This window comes from Hyperoodon ampullatus, assembly GCF_949752795.1.
Source record: "Hyperoodon ampullatus genome assembly, chromosome: 15".
Taxonomy (NCBI): domain Eukaryota; kingdom Metazoa; phylum Chordata; class Mammalia; order Artiodactyla; family Ziphiidae; genus Hyperoodon; species Hyperoodon ampullatus.
Window position 1 is genome coordinate 16,238,295 of NC_136928.1, and position 24,431 is coordinate 16,262,725.

General features: G+C 43.2%; 3 protein-coding genes across 6 annotated transcripts in view; 1 reads left to right on the plus strand and 2 right to left on the minus strand.

Annotated features, from left to right (window-relative positions):
- Positions 1-233: 233 nt before the first annotated feature.
- Positions 234-8,718, minus strand: COA5 (cytochrome c oxidase assembly factor 5). The gene is made up of 3 exons (XM_079721488.1): positions 8,521-8,718; positions 2,926-3,009; positions 234-760 (listed from the first exon to the last, which is right to left on the minus strand). The coding sequence occupies exons 1-3, from the start codon at positions 8,617-8,619 to the stop codon at positions 719-721; spliced, it is 225 nt and encodes a 74-aa protein (XP_079577614.1). The 5' UTR covers positions 8,620-8,718; the 3' UTR covers positions 234-718.
- Positions 8,719-8,917: 199 nt separating this feature from the next.
- UNC50 (unc-50 inner nuclear membrane RNA binding protein) lies at positions 8,918-18,695 on the plus strand. Its single transcript, XM_079721487.1, has 6 exons — positions 8,918-8,930; positions 9,998-10,281; positions 11,039-11,159; positions 15,023-15,162; positions 15,251-15,352; positions 17,248-18,695. Exons 2-6 carry the CDS (start codon positions 10,002-10,004, stop codon positions 17,382-17,384), a joined length of 780 nt encoding a protein of 259 aa, XP_079577613.1. The 5' UTR covers positions 8,918-8,930; positions 9,998-10,001; the 3' UTR covers positions 17,385-18,695.
- Positions 18,696-24,119: 5,424 nt separating this feature from the next.
- The window catches only part of MGAT4A (alpha-1,3-mannosyl-glycoprotein 4-beta-N-acetylglucosaminyltransferase A), a gene marked incomplete at both ends in the record, with an annotated part of 85,592 nt that continues 85,280 nt past the window's right edge, over positions 24,120-24,431 (minus strand). For all 4 annotated transcript variants that reach the window (XM_079721038.1, XM_079721037.1, XM_079721035.1 and 1 more), the window contains 2 exons: positions 24,120-24,146; positions 24,276-24,388. In XM_079721038.1, the coding sequence (XP_079577164.1) occupies positions 24,120-24,146; positions 24,276-24,388 (140 nt within the window). The remainder of the gene's footprint in view (positions 24,147-24,275; positions 24,389-24,431) is intronic.

The window sequence follows — 24,431 nt, forward strand, 5'->3', positions numbered from 1 at the left end:
TTCTTTTTGGGTCACAGACCTTAGGGATGTGTGCTTTTGATGGACACTGGCCTCTTTCCCATTATGTAGAGAGGGCCAGCCTAAAAACGAGGTCAGGAAACAGAGAAAAACAGTCAAGAGATGGAGGCAAGGAGCCCTGGCAGCATAATCCCAGGCTTTGGATCCAGCTATGCCTAATGAGTGATATTAATATTTTGAGGTTGTTACTTCAGTGATTCAGTGCAAGGGAAGCATTTCTTCTCCAAGGAATCAAACACAATTTATTTTAGAACTAAATAGTACAGACTGAATAAAAGAAAGTTTTATCCTAAACTTTCAAGATAGACATGTTCTCACCAGGCACCATGTTGATTTTAACAGTCCCATTAGTGGCCTTCACAATATTCACGAAGGATGTACAAACTATGTCATTTGGTTGAGGAGTCAAGTTTGAAAATAACAATCTCTCCATTCTCTGTGCTTCAGAACAACTCTTAAAACACATCTAGTATGTTCTTAGCTCATAACTATTCAATTAAATTTTTCTTTTAAAAATAACTTAGAGCAAGAGAAGCATTTACTTTATACATGCTCATCCATTTTCTTCAGTGTTCCACGGAGGAAGAAACTGCTCCAACTGAACAGATGTAACAAAAAGTATGTTTCTTATTTTGGTTTCTCCGTTTTAATGACAGAGAAAATCCTTTGTTGTTTTCATCTTGGTTTCAACATAGTAGTATCAATATCCTTTTCTTCCCCTAAATCTTGATCTGGCATCCAACTGAAAATAAATATACAATTAAATAATATTCTCGACACCATTATTAAACACAGATTTGGTAACGGGTGTCACTATATGAGAGAAGTAAACCAGTTTCCAGCACACTCAAAAAGGCAGTTGTCACAGCTCTCAAGCGGGAGCGGGGGGAAAGATGGCATTAAAAATGAAAGTTCCATTTAAGGTCACAATAAGGATTTTCTTCTTGAGTCCAAATTTCATTTATCTTTTTCTCTGAAGTACACTCAATGTATGTTGTTCTTCAAACAAACTTGACTTTCTAATTAGGTTTTGTTTGGGTTAATATTCAAGTGTTTTTTAAATCTTTAAATACTAACTGAAAAGAGGAGAGAGCCTTGAACAATGTTATGTAACAGCCACTTTAGTATTAAAACTCCTTAAATTACTACTCATAGGTCAATTCTATGTTCTTTGACTTAAGCTTCACAGTGCAGCCACTTCTTAAGGGTGGTGTGGTAGTGTGGAGGGTCCTAGTCAGTAGAGAAGGCAAAATTGCATAGACAGTCAATACCACTCCCTAGAAATTCCATCGGAAGGAATTATTTTAGAACTAAACCCTATTAATGAGGACGACACAGCCAGTGTGGGACAGACTGCTATTTCTTCATCTGAGCACTAGATAAAGTAGCTAAGAGCCACATTTTCAAAAAATAAATAATCTTCACACATGGGAATCATGATCAGGATGATGAGAGGCTTATATTAAGAGGGAACAGCCGATTCAAACTCACCATCTCACCTTCACTCTGGGTCATACACTCACGGTTTGAAATATTAAGCAAAATCACCAGCACAATTTTAATTGTTTTGTTTCAGGGTTTTGCCAAGAGTGCATAAGTTGCATTAGTTAAGTGTGAGGCAACTCCACTATGCTGGAGGACCAACAGTGAGTCACAGTCTTAAAGAAAGGCTGCAAGAATCTCTAAGTCTGCTAAGAAGTTCCCTATACTGCTCTTTCTGGAGTCCAAAAGTATGAGTGAAGCTCTGCCTTGTACTGATATTTGAAATGGTCAAAAGCACATTTACTTTTTATTCAAATTTCTGCAGAAGGTAGATAAATTGTGGAAAATTTTTACATGTTCTGATTTCTTAAAGTTCTTTGGAGAGCAAAGACTGATGTTCAGGCCAGGAATTACAGGGATTTTATTACAAATTCAATCATTACGATTAAAAAGGACAACTCATCGCGTCTTACAGTAACTGTTCATTATAACTTCTCAATTATTTAAACATGATCTGACATTCTTGGAAGATCTAAAGGCTTGCATCTTACATGGGTAACAAAACTATGTGAGAGAAGGCAAGAAAATCCTCTTTTCTTACATTAAATGACAGGAAAATATGGCAAAGAACTGTGTCACTTGAGAAAAGAAAGTGAGCATGGCTAAATTTAATCTAACTTTACACCTCCCTGGATCCGGTTAGTTAGCAAACATGCTCAAGTTCTTGTCTGGCCTCCCCGATCATAATATCCTGTACTCTCTGCTTCTCTTATCAACAAAAGGGAAGGGATCTGAGTGCTGTTCCTCAACAAACAAAAGCAGGTTCAAGTCCAAGTTACTGCTGTCTTTAGAGGGATGTCCATTTTTCTGATTTCGTATTTTCTTTTCACAAAGAGAAGGCTCCTGGTTTCTATTCCAAAGATCTTTGTAGATCTTTGGAATCAAAGAACACTAGAGTAGAAACCATGAGATTTGTAATGTCCTCTTAGGCTGTCTTTCCACAATCCCTCACTCTACAAATTCAAACACAGACACCAACATCTTCTCCTAATCACACCAACATGTAAGGCACAGTGCACGCACCGTAGACCCCACATTATGGGTCTGTGTGTAGTTGCCAAATGACCCAAATACACAGTGACCAACATCAACTGTGCCCCATCTACACTTGCCAAGACTGAACTCTCTCTCTTTCAAAAATTCATGAAGTTTAGCTGCTGTGGTTAGCATAACAGCAATAACAGAACAATCAGCTGCGGGTCTGCAATGAATGCTACCTCACATTAACTCACTGGGTAAGAAAAGATACATCCTTTTTTCCAAGTGATATCACTGCAACCTATTTATAATTACTAAGTCACTCACATATTTAACTCCACAGAGCTAATTTTTAGCATAAGGTTTTAAAAATCTTTAGCTACTTACCACTGATCTTTTACACTCAAAAAATGAGTATTTCAAAGCTTTGCAGTTTCCTTCCTTCAGACACTGCCGAGGGGATTTTCCTTCCTATGACACATAAAACAATATAAATACCTGAGAAATTTTCTCACAAAGTACAAAATAACTGTCCTTCTGGAAATAGTTCTTTTTTAAAAAGTTAAGGAAAAGCAGAAAACTAATTAAGAAATAATTCATAATTCATTTTGACTGTTGGTACTTAAGAAGAAAAGGATAGAATGAAAAAATATGTAAAATAATTTTGGGGCACTTTAAGGGTGCCCTTGAATTTTTGAAAACACTGGTTTCCATGGGATACTTTTCTTTAAAATGTTTATATAAAAATCTAGAAACTGCTATCTTCAGCTCCTTATGTGTAAGAAAGGGAAAGAGTAAAGGTGAAAGTAGTAACGGGGTTTCTCCAGGGTCCTAAAGACAGAGAAGAAAGTAGTGTGTGTGACACAGAGAGAGAGAGGGAGGAAGGGGGGAGGGAGAGAAAGTGGGGAGAGAGAGAGGGAGGAAGGGGGAAGAGAGAGAGGGAGGAAGGCGGGAGGGAGGGAAAGAGGGGGAGGAAAGGAGGGAGGGAGAGAGGGCGAGAGAGAGAGAGAGAGAGAGAGAGAGAGAGAGAGAGAGGGAGGGAGGGAGGGAGGGAGGGAGAGGGAGGGAGAGAAAAAGGGAAGACAGGAGAGAGGGAGGGAGGAAGGGGGGAGAGAAAGAGGGGGAGGAAGTGGGGGAGAGAGGGAGGGAGGGAGAAGGAGAGAGGGGGGAAGGAGAGAGAGAGAAGGAGGGAGGGAGGGAGAAGGAGAGAGGGGGGAAGGAGAGAGAGAGAAGGAGGGAGGGAGGGAGAGGGAGGAAGTGGGGAGAGGGAGAGAGGGCGTGCACGTGAGAGATCAGGAATGCTGTAGTGGTGAATGGGAGGGTTTGTTCTGGGAGGTAGTATCAAGTGGCTTTCAAGTCTCCAATTACAGTATCATTTTAATGCAAGCAAGTTTACCTCCAACACATCTCTGCGTTTTCCCACCCCCTACTGCCACAGTCAAGCTCTCTATTCTGAGAAGCTCACTGAGTAAGAATTGGAAGAGGAGAGTGAGATTTTAACAGAATTTATATATACTTGGAAGGGAAGATCTGCCTGGGCCCAGTGTGAAATTAACTGGTCTTTAAGCAGTGAAAGCTCGTAAGAGCTTAAGAAAAATGGATTAAACCATTCCCTTTCTGCCATCAAGACAGGACAGTGCTACAAGAACACATTCACAGGGGAAGTGCTTATTTCTGACTCTTAACAAATAAGACTTTAAAAATCACACTTGACAAAGTAACTGCAAAACCAGATTAAGAGCTAAAATTTAGTAGTATTTCAGTAGGTAAACATGGGATAGAAATGACTTCATTATCATATCTTCATTATCTTAAAATATTTTGAACAAATTTACTGTCATAAATTGAACTTAACACAAAGGCACTTAAATATATTGGACACAAAGAAGCATCTACAGAAAGTGTATTTCACAACTCAAAGAAGCAAGATTAAAATTTAACTACTGCAAAATTTTTTTGAACCCCCTACCCTACTAATTTGTCTAGTAACTAAACACTCACAAGGACTAATTTATGAAAAAAAAAAATTCAGAACTGCCCTACATCAGTTTAGCAGGAGGTTAAAAAGTAAATACAAGATATTCCTGTCTACACAGAGCTTCAAACAGCAGGTAGGAGAAGGTATACACATGCTAATGTTCACTGGCAGTGTGAGCAAGTCACAAAGTGGGGGAGGTGGGGGGGAGGGGGGAGGAGGCAGGGAAAGGTGCTGAGGGGGTTCCCGTCTCCCAGGACTGTAAATGCATAAAACAACATCTGGAAAAAGGAGACTGAACTTGAATTTTCTGAATCACCTGAGGTTTAATGACATTAAACTAACGTGCAATTCACGAGGGAAAAAAAGCAAAACCTTACATTTTATTACTGTTAAAGAAATAATAAATAAATAAAACATACTGCTCATAAACTTTAGCTTTATGCAGTGCTTCACGATATAAAGGAAGATCGTGAAATCTTCCAACTCTAAGTGAATTCCAATGCAAAATGAATCAAGCAATTTTGTCTGAGAGTAAAAATGACCCTGTTCCATGTTAACTTTAAAAGCTCAAACAGCCCCAATTAGATGCCCTAAAATCTGAACGGCTTTAGTGCTGGTTCTCAACATTTCAGAAAGATGTTAATGAGGTCGGCTAGAGTACTACTTAAGTTGAAAGCTCTGGTGTAACTTAAATTTCACCTGCTCTTCATCATCAAGGATTTCCCCTCAAGCAGATTTTGATACCCTGACTCAACCACTGCAATCACTCTCCAAAACCTTTATTTTACAAGTGCCAGTCACACTTCTAGTTTTTAGGGTGAAAAAAGCTACCGGGTACCACATCTACGGCATTCCTGATCCCCAGGAATCTTGGCCACATTCCAGTCTTTATGTCTGTTGGGCCCTAGATTTGAATTGTCATCTACATCAGTGAATCTCAAAAGTGAACCAGAACAGAGTAGCAAGCTTCTCTGCACTATTATGTTCCTCCCTCAAACTCTGTAATGAGGTTGCCCACATGAACAACGCAGAGATAAAAGACTATAACTATACAAAAGACTGTAATTTATAAACTGATGCTTCCCCAAACCGTATCTGAGATGCCATTTTTTTCACAAGCTTTCAACCCATACTGCCAACTGCCTACCGGGAAGATCCATCTAGATACTACACTTAAGAGAGAAATATTACTTCATCTTCCTCCACCTCCACCCCTGACGGCAGATTGCTAATTGCCCCCTTAATATTCACTCTTCCTTTTGAGTGGGGCATATGGCTGAGCTAGATTTCCCAGCCGCCTTGCAGCTGGGTATGGTCATGTGACTAAGTTCTAGCCAATGGAATATGCAGGGAACTGAAATGTAAAACTTCTGGGTTGGTCTGTAATGGAAAGTGGCTTGCCCCACTTTCCTCCCCCATGTTACTAGGCCTGATGATGTGGAAGCAAGGCAGTCTTGGACCATGAGTGAGAGAGTAACATCCTAACTCCCATCACGGCACCTGACACCACCGATCAACAGTGTTTAGGTCCATGGAAGACAGAGAGGATCAGACTAGACCCTACTTACAGGCAAACAAGATAAGAGAATTCTCTCTTTTAAGCCACTGTTATTCTGGGTCTCTGTAATATTTGTCTGAACCTATCACCCAACTAATACACTCCCAAGCTTATTTGCCTTCTGAGGTCAAGACTGGTGATTCCCAAACATGGCTGTGTCCAAGAATCAACCTGAGACACTTTTAATTTATAAGGGAGATGGGGAGAGCAGTGGAATCTGTACTTTTAAGCTCTCCACCTCCATCTCCAGGTGATTCTGATGAAAAGTCAGCAGGCCTGGAAGCTGTTAAGAGACGCAAGGGAGATAACTTGTAATTGAGTTCCTTGGGCACAGTTTCAACTCCCAGGAGTCAGAATCCTAAGAAGTTTATCCAAGAAATGCCTTTTGAATCTGCTTTTTCCTTGTTTCTCTTCTCCCCACCGGAGTTTACATCCTTTTCACCATTACCCTGAGTTTCTCTGAGCCCCTACAGTTCCTTGGTTATCTCTCAGTGCAGCCCCAGAACTAAGTGTTTAATTCCTCCCTAAAGTAAAGTCTAGCAGCTTTGCAGGTGGGTTAAAGATTGGCAAGGAGAGACTATAGCATCATCTGCCAAAAGATGAGATTAATTTCTTTATTCAAGGAGTTGAGGAATCAAAAACCTTATCATAAATGAGGTGGCCATACACAGCAGGCATATACCTCAGCACAACTCCCCTTGGTCTTGAGTTCCTAGGGGGGAGGGGTGGGCTGGAGCTGCCAGTGACACCATCCGAGAAGGTAGGACATCCGCCTGGATCTGCATAACTCAATGTTTTGCCTCAGTATTGCCATTTTATAGTCCAGTTGAAGTGACCATTCAGGATGAATTTAACACAAACTGTCAATGCACTTCCATTTAAGAGACTCTTTATAGGAAAACACCACGTTTTCCTAGTTGACCAAATTCAGCAACAAAAAGGCCACATACTCAGTGGAGGAAAGCAACATCCCTGCAATGTGTCCGGGTCATTACCTCTGCCTACACCTTCCGAGCTTCCCAGAGATCCAATTTCTACAATGTGTCCCATTCATCTGTATGTCCCCTCAATCAGACTTGGCACTCAAATGTTTGCTAAATCAATCAATCACTGCAAAAATCCAATTTGGTGTTCTCCCTGCCACCAGTATTCTCTTCCACTTCCAGAGTTTCTTTCCTCAGTCCTACTCTGTGCCGGAGCTGCTCACTGTGACACACAAGGGCCGTCACCCATGGCAACCGTCCTCTCAAGCGTTCTGGCACATTCCCCTTCCTCCAGCCCACCAGGGAACCAGCTTCTCGTGGGCCTGCCACATCTCCGTGATTCTGCACGTGCTGTTCTTTCAGATTCTCTTCACAAACACCACAGCCTGCACTCCTTTACTTGATAAACTACTACTCAACCTTTAAGACTCAGAGCAAATGTTACCTCCTCCTGTGAGAAGTTTCCAAATTCTCAAGCAAAACAAGTTGCTCTCCACTGGGTGCCCGAGGCATTTTGCTCCTGTACTCATAAAACAAGTATTTACTGAAGGCTTACACAGCCCTTGCCAAAAACAGTGAACCAAATGTAAAACATGAATCAGCAGAAACACCAGTATAGCCTCATGGTTGATGTCCATTTTCGGGTAGTTGTCTTTTCTTTGAAATAAGGGCAACTATCTGAAATTACATCTCCGAATGCAAAAATAATTGCACCCAACGGATTGCCCTCTCATCAGGCCTTGGTGATCGGAAAAGGTACTTGTGCTTTGGTTGGGTTTAAGGCCAGAACCCAGGTTCCCCAGTCGACTTTGAACCTCTCTGCATTCACACTGGCTCCTGAGAAGACCTGGGGCTGTAGTGAGGGAAAAACAGGAGAGCAATAGCTCCCATCACAGCACGTAAAACCACAAGATCCACGGTAGGGGGAGCAAGATACAAAGTGGTGAAAATAAAGAGCTGCCTCATTTACAACTTAACGCAGGAATGCACAGAACTCAACTCAGCAACACGTTCAAACCAACACAGGGTAGGCGGAGAATCTATTCAGCCACCACTGAACACAGAAAGGAGAATTTACTAGGCAATACAGTGTGCCAGGTTCATGTAATTACCTGCTAATTTACTGATTCTCATTTTCTAGGGTTCAAGAAACCTTTCTTATTCTCCTTTATGCCTCCAGAACCTAGCAGAGAGGCAGCATTCCGTGTTTCTCGACCCGAAATGGTTTAACCTTTACAAAAACCCAACGGGGCGGCACCGTTCTCTCCAATTTCACACCACCTGGGAAGTGAGGCTCTGACAGTGGATGCGCCCAAATTCATTAAGTTGGAGCTGCGTTCGACACCCAGGACGGCGAACTCCGAGGCACCTCTCTTGACCATCACCGCGGCCGGCCGAGAGCCCTCCGCCGGCCCCGCCTCCCCGCTTCGGGCGTTGGTCACCCGAGCGCCCGGCCGCGCTACCTGGAGCACGCAGTCCGACTGCAGCAGGCACGCACCGAGGTCCTCCTTCAAGCCCGCGCACGCGCCGCCCTCCGGCTTGTCCTCGTAATAGCGGGGCATGACTGCGCCTTCCGCCAGCTGCTACCCAGACCAGCTCCAGTCCGCGACGGCCTCGACTTGACTGGACGCCAGCGACGCCGCGGCGGGCGGAACCGGAAGCCGCAGCCACTACTTCCGGCGGGCGCGCGGCGGACCATGGGTCCCGGGAGGCCGAGCGCGCGGCGGAAGTGGGTCACGTGACGCACCGCGCCGCGCCCCCAGCGCCAACGACGTTGTTGGGAGGGAAGTTGGCCCCGCGGCAGCTGGGCTCGGCTGCTGTACGGCGGTGGCGGGTCAGTTTGGAGCCGGTGGAGGCCGCCGCGGGGCTCCAGGTGAGGCCTGCCGACCGCCCTGTCTGCGCGCGACTCGGGCTCGCCCGGGGGCCGTTTCCTCCGTCAACTCGCGGCCCCACGTCACCCGGCCCTGGAGTGACCGCGCCCGGGTTCGGCTGCTCGGCCTGCGGCGGGGCTGCCAGACACATTCAGGGGGGCTGGTTACAGTTGAATTTCAGATACCAGCGAAGAATGTTTTCGTCTGCGTATGTCCCACGCAGTGTTTCGAACCTGCTGATATTAAAAATTACTCTTGTATCTGAGATTCAGTTGTAACTGGACGTCCTGTGTTTTTATGCTAAATCTGGCCGCCCTACCCGAGGCCCCGGGCCGGCGGGGAGCCGTAGGGCCCGGGAAGCGCCGCTGGCGTCCCGCAGGAGGCCTGGGGAGTGGAGCCAGACACTGGGCTGCCGGGGCGGGGCGTGGGGGCCGGACGGTGACCGGCGCTCCCCTGGCTTCAGACTAGTTGGACCGGAACTCCCACGCTGTCGTTCCCCTGCTGAACTAGTCAGGAAGTAAAACACTATGCATTTGAGTTCTGCTTTGTTTTTACATCACATAGTCATGAACGAGTTGCTTGCTGGTCGTGCGCTGATGGACCTGTGAGATAGGCCATTTATTTTACCTCGTCGGGAACATCGTTTCTGTTTGGCTTCAGCAAAGGCTTTCTCTTAAAGTCTTGATGGTCGAGAGCCCACATGACAGGTGGAATTTTGAGCCAGACTGCCTGAGTGCAAATTTTGGCTCCATCAGTATCACTGCTCCTGCCGGGGAGTGGGGGCGGGAAGCGGGAAGCTGAGGATTGAGGGAAGTGAAGTGTGGGGAAAATGTGGACCCTATGAAAGTGTTATTATGAAGGTTCAGAGGGCGTGGGGTAGCCCTTGCCTGAAGTGCAGTGATCATTTCTGCAGCCAGAACCAACTCCGCTCGCTTTTGAGCCCTTCCTCTACGCAGGGATTGGAGCCGACATGTAAGGTAACTTCTCTCATAACTCACAAGAGGGGTGCTAGTAGCTGACAGTTTCTTCAGATGACTAGGAATAGAATTTTTTTTCTTCTTCCATCTAGGAAGATGTTACCGAGTACTTCAGTGAATTCCCCAGTGCAGGGGAACGGGGTATTGAGTTCCAGGGATGCGGCCAGACACACAGCTGGAGCAAAACGCTACAAATACCTGAGGAGGCTTTTTCGTTTCCGGCAGATGGACTTTGAATTTGCTGTCTGGCAGATGCTCTACCTGTTCACTTCCCCACAGAGAGTTTATAGAAACTTTCATTACCGGAAGCAGACAAAGGATCAGTGGGCCAGAGATGACCCTGCTTTCTTGGTCCTGTTAAGTCTCTGGCTCTGTGGTAAGTGTCTGTCTGCAGGAGAGTTGAAGAATAAATGAGCGTTTCAGGTTGGGCTTGTCATTTGGAGAATCTTTTGTTATCAGCATGTTGTGAGTCACAATTTGGGGATCTCTGAAGCTGTTTTCTTCCTCTCTGAAGCCTCAGAAATCTCCTCACATGAAAGAACGTGGTATTCTTCCTGATTTTAAAAGTCCCAAGCAGGTACCAGAGTCAACTGTTTCCTCAGAACTTTCAAAAGCAGAGGACAGAATCACTCCGTGTCTTTTAACTACCATGATAAATAAATTGATACCCAAATGCAAACTTAGTGTGAAAAAGGACTACCGAGGTTGGAAATTGCATTTCACCATCAGGCCAATCCAGAATGAGAGTTCTGAAAGTACCAATGTGAACTTGAGAAACTGCTTTTAGTTCTCCAATAGTGCAGTGAAAGGGTCTGAGCCATCTTTAGGGTGTTGGATTTTTTGTCACCTTTAACTAGACTTAAAAATATGTGAGTGCTGCTTGTGTTCTGAATGCTGGGGCTACCCTGGTGAACCACAGACAGACGGGGGCCTCCTCAGTAAACTTCAGATATCTCAGTGGTAGTTCTGTGTTCCAAGGTGGTCTGCATTTCTTAATCAGTTACATTTAACACCTTTGGGGTTTACATACCTGTCTCCCACACTAGAGTGGGCATCTGAAGGGCAGAGACCATGCCCTGTACCCCTAGAATCTAGCAGAGTGCCTGAATACATCTTGTAAATCTTTCTTTCAGTGTCCACTATAGGATTTGGCTTTGTGCTGGACATGGGATTTTTTGAGACGATAAAGCTGCTCCTTTGGGTTGTATTCATAGACTGTGTAGGCGTCGGCCTTCTCATATCAACCTTAATGTGGTAAGTACTGTTAACTTTGGTTCTTCAGATGCTGCTGTAGAGCCTCCATTTGCTTCAGAGAGCAGCTGATGGAAATTGAAACAAGATAGATGAACTGAAAGCATCGATTTTGGCTGCCAGGATTAATATACCTTGTCCTCCTGTGTCGGTACCTACATCAGAAAATACTCTAAGGGGATGGTCTGCTTTGTCAAAGCACAGCAGATAAGTGAATTGAAGTAATGATTGTGTCGTATTAACAAAAATTTTGATTTTGCAAAAATATTATGCAGTTAGCCAATTCTGCTTCAGCTGTCTGGATGACGGCACAATATTCTGCTGCCTTTGCCAGTGGGTCACTTCTAGAGGTATAAGATGTAGAGGGTTATATTATGGAATCTTACTTTGCATCTTCTTTTTTTTTTTTAATTTATTTTAATTTATTTATTTTTGCGGTACGAGGGCCTCTCACTGTCGTGGCCTCTCCCGTTGTGGAGTGCAGGCTCCGGACGCACAGGCTCAGCGGCCATGGCTCACGGGCCCAGCCGCTCCGCGGCACGTGGGATCTTCCCAGACCGGGGCACGAACCCATGTCCCCTGCATCGGCAGGCGGACTCTCAACCACTGCGCCACCAGGGAAGCCCTTACTTTGCATCTTTGATATGAAATGAAGTACACCTGAAAAAGGATTGTTTTGGTTAAAATTTTGGTGTCTTTCTTCTGAGCCACACACATGGGTTTTATTGACTGGGTTCTCAGTCTGACTTTGTCTGGGTTTGCTGTACCAACAGTAGTATACTGAGTATAAATCTGGTGTTTGGTTTTTCCGCCTTCTCCCTGATCAGTGCTCCTGTGGGGCTGGCGGAAGGGGTGGATGTGTGGGTGAGCTCAGCAGGGGGCCGGTGGTGGTGGTGGACGTATGTCAGAGAAAACACTGGAACCTGAGTCACAGAGAGACCTGGGTTCAAATGCCAGCTCAGTCATTTACTGTGTACTTCTTAGCTCCAGTCTTCTCTTTTGGAAGATGGAGTTGATTATCTATGTATGAGGTATTTGAAAAGATTGTGGTATGAAAAGCACTTGGCATATAGTCTGTGCTCAATAAATGGTAGCTGTTAACATTTTAAGCAAGATTCTGAGACGCTAACCTCTGATGATACCAACCTGTTATTTTGCTTTGTAATTTCTGACTAGTCCAGTACAGGTCTTGTATGTGCTAGGTAGTTGGAAAATGCAATGCATCATTAACCTAAGATTCTAAAATATGGCCTAAAAAGAGTACTGCTAACCAATGTAAGTTGCATATTCATTATCAAGATATCCAAGGGACACATGCTAGGCGAAAAAATTTCAATAAATAAGGCTTTCAAACAAATAGTTTGTAGCCGGCATTCTGCCTCGAATGCATTGCGATTCTGCGACCTGGAGGGTCGCAGAAGCCGGGAGTTTAGTACCTTTAGTGTGAGTCTGTATCATAGTTTGAGTTCATTGGAGAAGGACTCAGTATATTTTTGAGAAACTACATTGTGCTGTGAATCGTGTGAGGAACCAGAAATAGAAATCATGCGTGACTCCAGTCACGCCAGGGGCGCCACAGAAGCCAGCATGAGGAGGTATTTGGGCAGATGGGGTAGCTGATTCCTGGCACCAAGTGTGAAGGCAGAGAGGTGTGGAACAGCGTGCCAGGTGTGGGAGCATAGGGGCCACTGGATGGCTGGGGAGGAGATGGGAATAGAGAAATGGGCCCTAAATGCAGTTTAGAGAAAAGAACTGGACTTTAGCTCATAGGCTGCATGTGGGAGGAGGAGGGAGGGGGAGTGGTGGGGAGCTTGGAGGCTTTGAAGTCAGAAATACCATCCAGTTCACACTTGAGGAAAGATCCTCTCTATGGCAGTGGAGATGGAGGAGGAGCTGGAGAGAGTGGCTAGGCTGGATCCAGTCGTGGGGTCTGCACTGGAGCACAGGAGGCCCGGGCTAGTGCGGTGGCACAGAAGTAGATGAGGGGAGGCAAGAGGAGGACCCGGGGCCTCTGGGACGGCCTGGGGGTTTGGGGCTTAGCAGTCAGTGGCCGGTGCAAGTGAAGCATTCCATGTTGGACGTGTTGAGTTCAGGAGGCTTGTTGATAGTGAAGGTTTATTGGCCACCGGGGTAGGTGACTAGGAAGCTGCAACAGTCTGGCCAAGATGAAGGCATGACTGGCATTATGAATACGGAGGTGGGAGGGGAGCATCACAGCTGTCTTTGAGCTCTCAGAAGGCGTGTCCGTGTTCTAGAGGTGAGACTCGGAAGGAGGCCAGAAGCCTGGAAAGCGGCCATTCAGGGGCTAAGCAGAGGGGTAGGGGCGGCAGCAGGACCCCAGAGTGGGAACTTGAGTAGTGGGCTAGATGCTTATTCCATTCATTTTAATGGCCCAGGTTCTCGGCTGAAGTGGAAGGTGTTCTGGCGAGCTCGTTTGCTCGATCCGAGCACTGTTGTCTTGCCGCTTTCAGATAACTGAGTACAGGACTGCTTTATTAGTACTGTAACACCTTCTCCCTCGTTTCTTTCTTTTTTCTATTTTTATTTTCACTAGGCATAGCATTTTCTTAACGGTATCCTTAAAATGAAATCACACGTGGAAGAGTCCATTGAATTTCCACAGCTGTGTTTATAATACAATCATCTTTTTTGTTCTTTTCCTTTGACAATCTGTCTTTCTGTTACCTGGATGTCTGTCTTCTCGTTCGTTCGTCATTTAACGGAACGATTAGGCCACGCTGTGGAACAGAGACACCAGCTGAGTGATTGTTCCTGTGGCTGGAGACACCGCTGGCCCCTCTCTCTTTACTGGTTCCTCCTGACTCCCTGACTTTTCCACGGGGGAAGACCCAGGTCCTAGGCCTGGACCTGTTCTCTGCGTTCACTCTTTGGGTGATCGCATTTGGGTTCGTGGCTTTTAGTATCATCTACACACTGATGAGTTTATATCCGCAGTTTGGACCACTCCTCTAAACTCTAGACCTTCTATGCTTCTTACTCCAGACTGACAGGCATCCCCACCTTGCACCTCAGTCTTCCATTTGTTTAAGGCCAGAATCTCTCAGTCGTCCTTGACTGATCTTTTTTTTTTTTTGTACCCTAGCACTCAAGTCTAGCACTAGTCTAGTACATCTAGTCCTGTTGGCTCTGCCTTCCAACGGTAATATATCCCCATGTCAGCACCTCCGCTGCTGCCACCCTGTTCATCTGCTCGCAGCAGCCTCCCGTCTGCCTCTCGCTTCCACTCTTGTCCCCAGAGTCTGTTCTCAGACCGGCAGCCAGAGGAACCCTGTCAGTATAGTAGGTCAGACGTTCTTGGAACTCCACAGTGACTTCTTATTCCACCAAGAGTAAAAGCCCAAAGGTCTGACAGTGGCCACAGGCTCTGTAAGGTCCGGCTCCCGTTTGTTTTCGGATTCCATTTCCCGCGTATCTTCTCACTTGTCCCAGGCACTCTGCGCCCCTCCCCCATTCCTCAAGCCTGCGGGGCCCCTTGCCACCTCCCTGTACCCCCCCCCACCTCTGTGCTTGGACTCCCCTCTGCCTGGAATGCCCTGCCCCGGGGGATTCCCATCACTGCCCTTGGGACTTTACCCAGAGGTCGCTCTCTTAGGACCATCACCATAGGTAACACTTCAGCTTTGTATTCTCTGTCTTTCTGTACTGCTCTGTTTTTCTCCATAGGACCATCAGACAGCTATTTGTATTGCTGTCAGACTACTCCCACGAGATTGAAGGCAGAACTTTGTTTGTTTACCGCTGTATCTCCAAATGTCTGGAATAAAGCTTGGGACATAGAAGGTAGTCGGTACATATTCATAATTAATTTTATTGTACTATGAAACAAATGTTAACTTTCTCTTCAGGTTTATCTCTAACAAGTATTTGGTGAAGCGGCAGAGCAGAGACTACGACGTGGAGTGGGGCTACGCCTTCGACGTGCACCTGAACGCTTTCTACCCTCTCCTCGTCATTCTGCATTTTATCCAGCTTTTCTTCATCAACCGTAAGCAGCAGTTAGTTCTCAACATATTATCAAAAAGTCTTCATTGTACCCACTGAAAAGAGATTCATTGTATGCGTCTCTTCCGCAGATGTCATCCTAACAGACACATTTATTGGATATTTAGTTGGAAATACGTTATGGTTGGTTGCAGTTGGCTACTACATCTACGTAACTTTCCTAGGATACAGTGGTAAGTAATTGCTTTTTTTGGTTGATTGACAACACGCAGGGAGGGGAAAAGTTAACAGTAATACAATTAGTTTACTTTCATGGAGCTCTTACAGGCACTGTCCCAGGTGTTTTATAGGAATTCTCCCGTTTAATCTTTACAGATACATGGTACAGCTTTACTTGTCCCCATTTTTCAAATGAGGAAACAGGCACAGAGAGATTAAGTAACTTACCCATGGTCACGCAGCTAGCAGGTGGCATAGCTGGTATATAACAAATTTTATAATTTCAGGGAACCCTGTTAAACCATATTGATGCTGTCCAAGTTACTGGCAGGAAACCCACGATCAGTTTCCTCTTTCTTTTCTCCCAGGCTTGTGGGTTCTGGGTTACCGGCAGTCAGAGTGAGGAAAGGGTTGGGTCCGATGAGTGGGCATGTTTAAAACCTTTGCTTCATTTTCTGTTTTATGATTGTGGGCTGGGGGGGTTTGAAATACTCTATTTTGTAAACATCTGTGTTTAAAATAGATGAATCCTGCTCACAATTCATATACTGGACCCGAGACACAGTACACAAAGTTCACCCGTCACAGGGAGATTGTGGGGCTCAGGAGCAGGGGAGTGCCCAGGGGGGCAGAGGTGGTTACGCGTCAACAGCCTGGGCCTAAGGCCAGGTGCCAGGCCACCTGCTGGACTGGGGAAGCTTAGGGATGAGAGGTTCTGTAGATAATCACAGAAGATTTGCTGAGCTCAGGACGTTTGTGAATTCATTGTTACATCCTGCTATCAATTCATTTTTCATAGTATGAATGAGAACCATATTTACATTATTCTTCATGTATGTTAAGAAACAATCGCTATTAAATAGAGTTAGATTAAATCTAGAGACCTTACTTATGATTTGTTAGCATTATATTCTTAGCCCTTCCTTTCTTGTCACTCTAGATGATTAGGCTCTTACTGTAAATACAAGCCACTTGTACTCACATGTGACTGGCTCCTATGGTGAGAGCTTCCCACGCTTGCCCCCTTGGCTTTGCCAGGAACCACTGAAACCCCCCTGCCACCCACATTGTAATACCTTGTTTGGGGCATTGGGAGTCCTTTCTCTAGTTCAGGGGAAATGTTTGTGACATGTTATATTTAGGCTTCTAATGAATTTTCACGTTTTGAGAAAGTTTTAAAATGTCATTAGCACACTGCCACGTTATAGTTTCTCAAAGTGGATTTTGGATGACTCTCCTGGTAACTCCCTACGATTTAGAAGATTCTTTGAGCACAGCTCAGTTTCAGTTTGAGGACTACTTGTATGAGAAATATTTAGGTTAGAATGCATGGGGTAGGGACCCACTAACCAAGCCATGAGCAAGAAACAAACACGGATATCTGAGGATGGATTTTGTATGTGAGTTTCAGTTCTTTCCTAAAGTCTGGGATACTAGTTGAGATCTCACCTTCTCAAAGTGGACGTGTAATGCTTTCCCCCGTTGGGAAATCGCAAATAGCTGAAAGTTGGGGTTTTTCCCATAACATCATCCATCTCTGTTGGTACGTTAGGATGGGAGGCTTCTGAAGCATCACAGGTTTAAATTCACCACTGCGTCCATTAATATTGGTGATGTTTGACCCTCACTCTTAACCTCAGTCCTGGATTTGCTTCTCATTCAGCCTCTGTGCTGAGAAACCTCTGCTCGGTTTCTTCACAGCCATGAATGAGAAGGAAATAACAAACACAGAGGAGTAGTAATATTGCTCTGGCTGCAATATAGCATCGTCAGTAAGATGCTTCAGTAAGATTCACAGTTTGTGTGCCTGCTCGGCCCGTCGTGCTGTGGGGGAAGCCGTCTTCCAGAACGCTCGTTTACTAGTCCTTTACTTTTCCCACCAATGCATGTGGGTTTGCTCCTTTTCCAGCACTGCCGTTTCTGAAAAACACAGTGATTCTACTTTACCCGTTTGCACCTCTCATCCTGCTCTATGGACTGTCACTAGCGCTGGGCTGGAACTTCACCCACACACTGTGCTCCTTCTACAAGTACAGAGTGAAGTGAAACAGGGAGCCTCTTACATCTTAGATGCATCAACAGTATTGGTGAGGTGGTGATTTCTTGTGAAACTTGTAAATAAACTATCATTGTAGATATCTTAAAGGTGTAAAGTTTGCAAATTTGAAGAAATATATATGCTAACACCGTTATCTAGTACATTCCTTAAAACTAATTAAATGTACATTTCTATAATAAATATTTTTTAAACTAAAGCATGTATTTTATTCTGCACAGAGAATATGTGCAAAGTACTAAGGGCATGCGGAAAAGAGAAAGGTAAAACTTTTTAATATGAATTATTTTTGAAAGTATCCATTTGGAGAACATGGTGATAATGTTTCCCCTTCTCCCCTCCCCCACTGTTACTGACAAGGTACAATCCAGCCCCATTTCTAATGGGCTGCATTTTAAACTTTTATATAAGCCACAGGATCCTAGTGTAACCTTCAAAAGCCTCTACTTGTAATTCAAATAGGAATCACTGTACTACAGGCTCTAAATATCATTAACAGCCATTGTTCATGCAAAAAAAAAAAAAAAAAATTACCCAACAAACAAAATACAGTAGATCGAAGAGGTCCCCGGAGGCTACTCCGGGGACTGTATAGTAGCATACGCAAGGTCTGAGTGAACACCTGCATGACACTGATAATCACGGTCTTAACACCGGTCTGCTTTTCTTTTTTCAAAGACTTTCCAAAACCCACATATCAAATCTACGCCTGTTTTCTAACTGAAAACAGTACCAGTAAACTATTATTATATCAGTGTTAAGCAAAACTAATAATAAAAAAAGCTTGGTACCCATGAAGTTTTACCTGTTTATTTTTATTAGGAGTCTTGAATTCAACATGGCTTTTTAAACTTCTTTATCTCAAATACACATGAACGGTTGTGGCACAGAGAAACAGTGATGAAAGGCACAGTCAACAGGACTAGTTTTCAGGTTTTCAGTTATAGCAGCAAATTTGAAAATAAATAATCTGCCTTTAAAAATCCAACAGGTACCTAAAATATTACTACAGAGATTACCCATTCAACCAATGGAGACATTGTAAGGAAAATATGTACAATACATCTACGGAGAAAAAAACATCTGGTACAACCTGGAAAAGCAGTTCCTCAGGCAGCTTCTCCCAGGGGTGCTTCCAGAAACACCCCAATTACAAAGACAACCTTTCCAAACAAAGTTTGTTCTCAAGGAAAAATGCTTCAGTTTTTCATTCCATAAATGAAAAACAGTTGTTACAGCTTAATCAGCTGATTTCTAAATCTGTCTTAGAAAATGTGACTGTCTACACTGAAATGAAAAGTATCCACTGTGCTGGCAGTGCATCTTACAGTACTGTCGATATCCACCATTTTTAAGGCTCAGAGACTATGTCTTCAAAAGGTATTTTCACCCAATTTCAGCCAACACTGAGTATTTCAAATAAATAATGGAATGCTAATCAAACTAAAGTACCAAACCTTTGATTCCAGGGCAATTTGCTAATTACTAATACCATGAAGCCACTGGGAGCAAGTGACATATTAAACAGCTTCCCTAGTGTCCAAGAGTACTGAATGGTCCCCACAACAGACAATCTTCAGTTTAGAACAATTTTAGCACCACTGTTCCTAACATTTTTCCGCACAAAGTGTTTCCCATTCAACATTCAGTTCACGTTTTTGAACGACATATAAATTCTCAACTCACACATAACTGGAGTGCCAGCTCTTTCTTGTTTGTTCCTCTGGAAATGCTCTAGCTAGTGCCCAAACAGGTGAAGCACGTGTTTCAGGTAAGAAGAGAAGAGTTTCTATATAAGCATTGATGATATGGGTATATATATGTATATATATAACAAATCCTTTGTTGTTGTTGTTTTTTAGTAATACTGTAGTAGTGGTCTCTTCAGCACTGTAGGTTCACATGCATTGAAGAAATAAAGTAAGCATGTTATCATGGCTTATATCTGTTAAGATTAATAATTTACAACTATCAAACTAAATTTCATACACTATAAACACTGCTACATAGCTTTGAAAAGTTTCCTTTTCTTTAAAGAGGTCAGATGTCAAAGTTCCCTTAGGACCTCAGATATGATTATGACTCAAATTTCTGACCTTTCAATAATGTTAGCCTCTCATTTTCTTTCTTTTAGCTCAACTTTTCTTACATCAAGGCTATAGCAATATAGTAAAAGAAGCACAAAAAGTAATGGACAAACCAAAATTAAACTTCATTAGCAATTAACGGCTTGGAAGCAGAGAAGTATTTTGAAAAGTATTCCCTAAGTACAAAAATTTGGTCAGCACGTATAGGATTTGATTTGTGCTTAGACTATAAATTTTGGTTAAAAAAAAAAGTCCTTCAATACAGAGTAGATTATTTGGTCTCTACATAAAAGCATAATTTTTTTTTCTCTTAATGTCTTACTTAAAATACCACTGTTCCTCATTCTTAAATAACTGACAGGCTCAGAGCAGCCTAAATCAACATAAAGTGACACCTATTCCAGGAAAAAGATTCCTTACACACTGGATCCTGCTCCTGCAATCTCATGTAGCGGTTCCTTCATGAAACGCTACAAAGGTGCTGCAAGTTTTTGCCAACAACCTGCCAAACAGGATTAACTGAGGTCTCTGGGAGAGAATCCCAGATGAGGCCTGTGTATATGATCTGCTAGTGCAAGACTTTATTCATAAGTTTATCAAGAAATACCCAACATACCAGAGGGAATCAAGTAGGAAGCCTTCTCCGCTTCACCTCTTTTAAGTATCGTATTCATTTTCTATTGCTGCATAAAATCACGGCAAATTTAAAAGCGTAAAACAACACCCATTTATTATCTCACAGCTCTGTAGGCCAGAAGTCCAGGCAGGCAGGACTGAGCTCTCTGCTTAGAGATTCACATGGCTGGAATCCGGTGTTGGTGGGACTGAGCTCTTAGCTGCTGGAGGAGAGTCCACCTGCACACTCCTTCCGGTTGGTGGCTGAGTTCAGTTCCTATGGCTGCAGGACTGCAGTTTCCATTCTCTTGGCTGTCAGCTGGGGCCTCTCAGCTTAAGACCATCTGCATTCCTCCTCATGTGGCCTCCTCCATCTTAAACCAGCCATGGTGCTGCAAGTCCTGCTTTGAATCTGACTTCTGACAGCCTGAGAAAACTCTGCTTTTAAAGGGCTCACCTGATTAGATTAGCTGTCTGCAGATAATCTCCTTTTTGCTGTACAACGTAATTATGGATCATACTCACAGGTTCCACACATACTCGAAGGGTTAGGATATACAAAGTCATTGGGCGGGGGGGTCATCCATGGAATGCTGGCTGCTACAAACATTCACTGCTATTAATTAGAGCAATCTCTCCAAACATGCTGTTTCCATATAACCACACTTGTCTTTGAGGACAGCATTGTTGGAAGACCACTTTTTTCATTATTATGACATATTAAAAAAGAAGCCTCCATAGCGTTGCTGAAGTTTTTAAAATAACACCTTCTAACTATTAACTAATGCAATTGACTTTAAAAGCCTGTCCAAAGACATCTCCAGCAGCTGAATTAACCTTCACATACATGTCTAGAGGCTGTGTGCTAAATCCATATGCATTCACTTTTCCAAAGCTTGTCAATCACACAAGCTTTGGAACCTCATCCTCAAGTTGTCACTCTTTTGGGACTACATAGTAGGGACAGTGAATGCTGTAAAGAATGCATGAGACTTAAAGAACTTAGAAACTGGATCTTAGAATCCTAGAATTAGGTCCTCAACCTTCTCTTCTCACCCGAAATACTCATCATCATTTGCACTACGATATATTCTGCATGTCTGCTTTTAGCCTCATGATGTGAATTCATTATTCTGGATTCTAAAATGTTCATATTAGCACTCTTGACAGTGCTGTGCTACAGAATTTTCTGTGATGATGGAGATGTTCTATATCTGTGCTGTTTAACCCAGTGGCCACTAGCCATAGGGAGCTAGTGTGACTGAGGAGCTGAATGTTTTATTAATTTAAACTTAAATAGCCACCCTGTGTCCAGTAGCAACTGTAGAGGACAGTGCAGCTCCAGAGACATCATGCCATCTACATACATAGAAATAAAATTCGTCCCACCATTTGTACTTTTCCCCACTCACTCTGGGTAAAAGTGGTTCAGTGTCCACTCAAGGTCAATTATGTACTTCCTCTCGTTCCAGGTCCCCTCATCTTCTGTCCCAATACTTCAGTCCCTAACATGACTCTTAAGGGCAACCACTATAATCGCTTGCTTGAGGCAAGCCTGGCTGCTTCTAATTGTCTAGTGGAAGCTGGGGGAAAGGAGAGCGCAGCTAACACGAGGGTCCGTGAGCACCTGTGCAGCAGAGGAAGCCAGGAAGCATGACTTACAGGCTTGCCTGCAGGAGCTTGACATTTGGCCAGAGTGATTACGTGTATGTGCGCACACACTCGCCACAAACAAAGTAGACAGCTGAGTGTGTGGCAAGGACAGTAGGTAAAGAGAGTTAAGAAAAAGAAAGGGGAGTGTGGGCTGGAACAGTTGGTCCCCTTCCCCAGACGCTGCCTGGGCACCTGCCACGTGTCAGGCACTGTTCTGGGCTCAGTGAGGCACTGGTAACAAATCCATGGGGAGGAAGGAGTGCACAGGAGAGTCCCTGCAAGATGGATAAGATTTGGCTGAAAGTCTTCTCAGGAACAGGAGGGATGAGCTAAGCCTGGGAGGGGAGACCGAGCACAACAGGACAAAGCTGGTTGCGTAAGGCCCAGTCTCAAGACTGAGACACCCCAACAAATGGCCAGGAGCTGCAATTACTGTCACCTCCCTAGACTCTCAGAGCTTGGCCTTTCTGCCTCAAATCGGAGTTAGCTACTTGGGAAGCAGGGAAACAAGGGGATTCCTCCAGATTTTTACCTCCTGATACTTATTTGTTACAGCAGTAATTTAGTATGCAAAGCTGGCGCCACAATTTTGTAATGAAAGGTTTATGCTTTTGCAGTGACATTTCCCTGTTAGGCGCTGGGCCAAGGAGATTTGGGAAGGAAATAAAACATAAAGAAAATAAAAAGTAAAATTTAAAAACCTCAACAAAAATTTTTAACTGGACTCGGACATAAAGAAATCATTGTTGGCAACATGTAACTTTTTAATCAAGAGAAGTAACTAAGAATTATTCAAAGATGGAGTAATGGAAATAATTGTACCCTATCAGTGTTTCCCAGCCTTTTTCACTGCATAACACTGCACAGAAAACGAGGCTGTCTGGAAGCTGTTTGTTCAGCCTGCTGGGTAACCAGGTGACGCTCCTCCAGGCTAAAGGCAACCAGCTAGAACCTCCAGCTGCCAGAGGCCTCAGCCACTGGCTACTCTGAAAGCTCAGGAGATTCAAGCTCTGCACACCTGTAACCACCTGCAACCCACCTGAGGACACCAGGCTGGTTGGGAACTGATGTTGATAATTCATAATCTTGTAAAAGTAAAAGACTTGTAAAGATCACCGATTGCTAAGGCTTATAATATTTTTGTTTATAGTAGTGATATTTGGAACTGCATGTTTAAGAGCAATAAATACTCTTCAGATGTGAATTTACTTACAAGTTCATAATGCGATAGAATAAAATTATTTTGGAAAAACACAACTGTTACAATACCTTTCACCAAAACAACATTACAATTTTGTTTTTCTTTAAAATTAAACCAACTATGACTCATACAATAGCATTACCTAGAAAACATTTTGTCAGAACTTACGGAGTGCAGATATAAAAGCATCAAGGAAAGAGAAAATGCCTCTAATTCATGGATTAAAGACAAAGATTAAAAGAGAAGAGTCTGTCATTTTACATATCAAAGGAAATGTAATGACTTCAGTCTATGATAATTTGGGTTGAAATGCATCACCCCTGCACATTAAAATTCATCAGACTGATTTTTTGTGGCTACACACCATACACAGTATAGTAAAATAACCCTCAAGAAGGACATTGGTCTTTAAAATCTTGGCTTTAAGGAATGACAAACGCCTTTGAAAATATTTTATTCAGAATCACTGTGATTATAAAAGTACTTCAGTTAGGAAATCAATCTAGAATCATTCTTAAATGGCAGTGCATTTGAAAAATGGCATTAACTTGTAATGTTTGCATTTCCAAAGAAAAATATAGAAAGAACTTAAAAAAGCACGGTAACTGGCTTTCAAAAAAAGTATTGATTCAAAAATTTACTGCACAAAAATATGTACTTCTTAAGTGTTTCTAATAAATTAACGCCGTAGTATTTTATGTATATTTGTGTGTGTGTGTGTGTGTGTGTGTGTGTGTGTATATATATATATATATATATATATAATCCCTGATAATCTATAAAAGAGGGTCTATAATAGTAAAATAAATGAACTTCAAAAGTACCCCCTTCATAAAATGTATTTAACATTAATTTTTCTCAAATTTTAAGGAATGTAACAATATGTACAACTCTTATGTATTAGTATAATACCAAAATAGTACAAGTCATATTAACAGGCTGTCATAACTGTAAAATGTCTGAGTCAAGTTAAAACTGGAGGACAGCTTAGGTTTGAATGAATACAATTATCCATGGAAGATTCATTTTCCAAGTGGAAATGACAATCATCTTATCTACAGTAGATTTCACAAGAGGTAGAATTCAAGTTACCAAAAAACGGTACATGCTCAGCCATCTTTAATCAACAAATTCACAGGGAAAAATTGTGTTGGTTTCTTAGGAGATAGTCAGTTTGTGACTTTTTTAATATGAATCTGAAATACAAGATAGTGAACAGCATGAAATGGCAATTTTCAATTCCAAAAAGGTCTTAATTATGAAATCCAAATGCTGTAAAAAATGTAGAATCTAAGCAGTTTCACTGATTTAATATATGGTCTTACCTCATTAAGAATGGCCCAAACAGCAGAATTCTGAATAACTGAAAGTCGGAATGCTGAGATGGGGTTTAGGTTGGGATCCACCATTCCTTCTGCAACACCATTCTCAAACTTCCCTTCAAAGTAAAAATCAACATTCATTGGGTAGACTGAAACAAG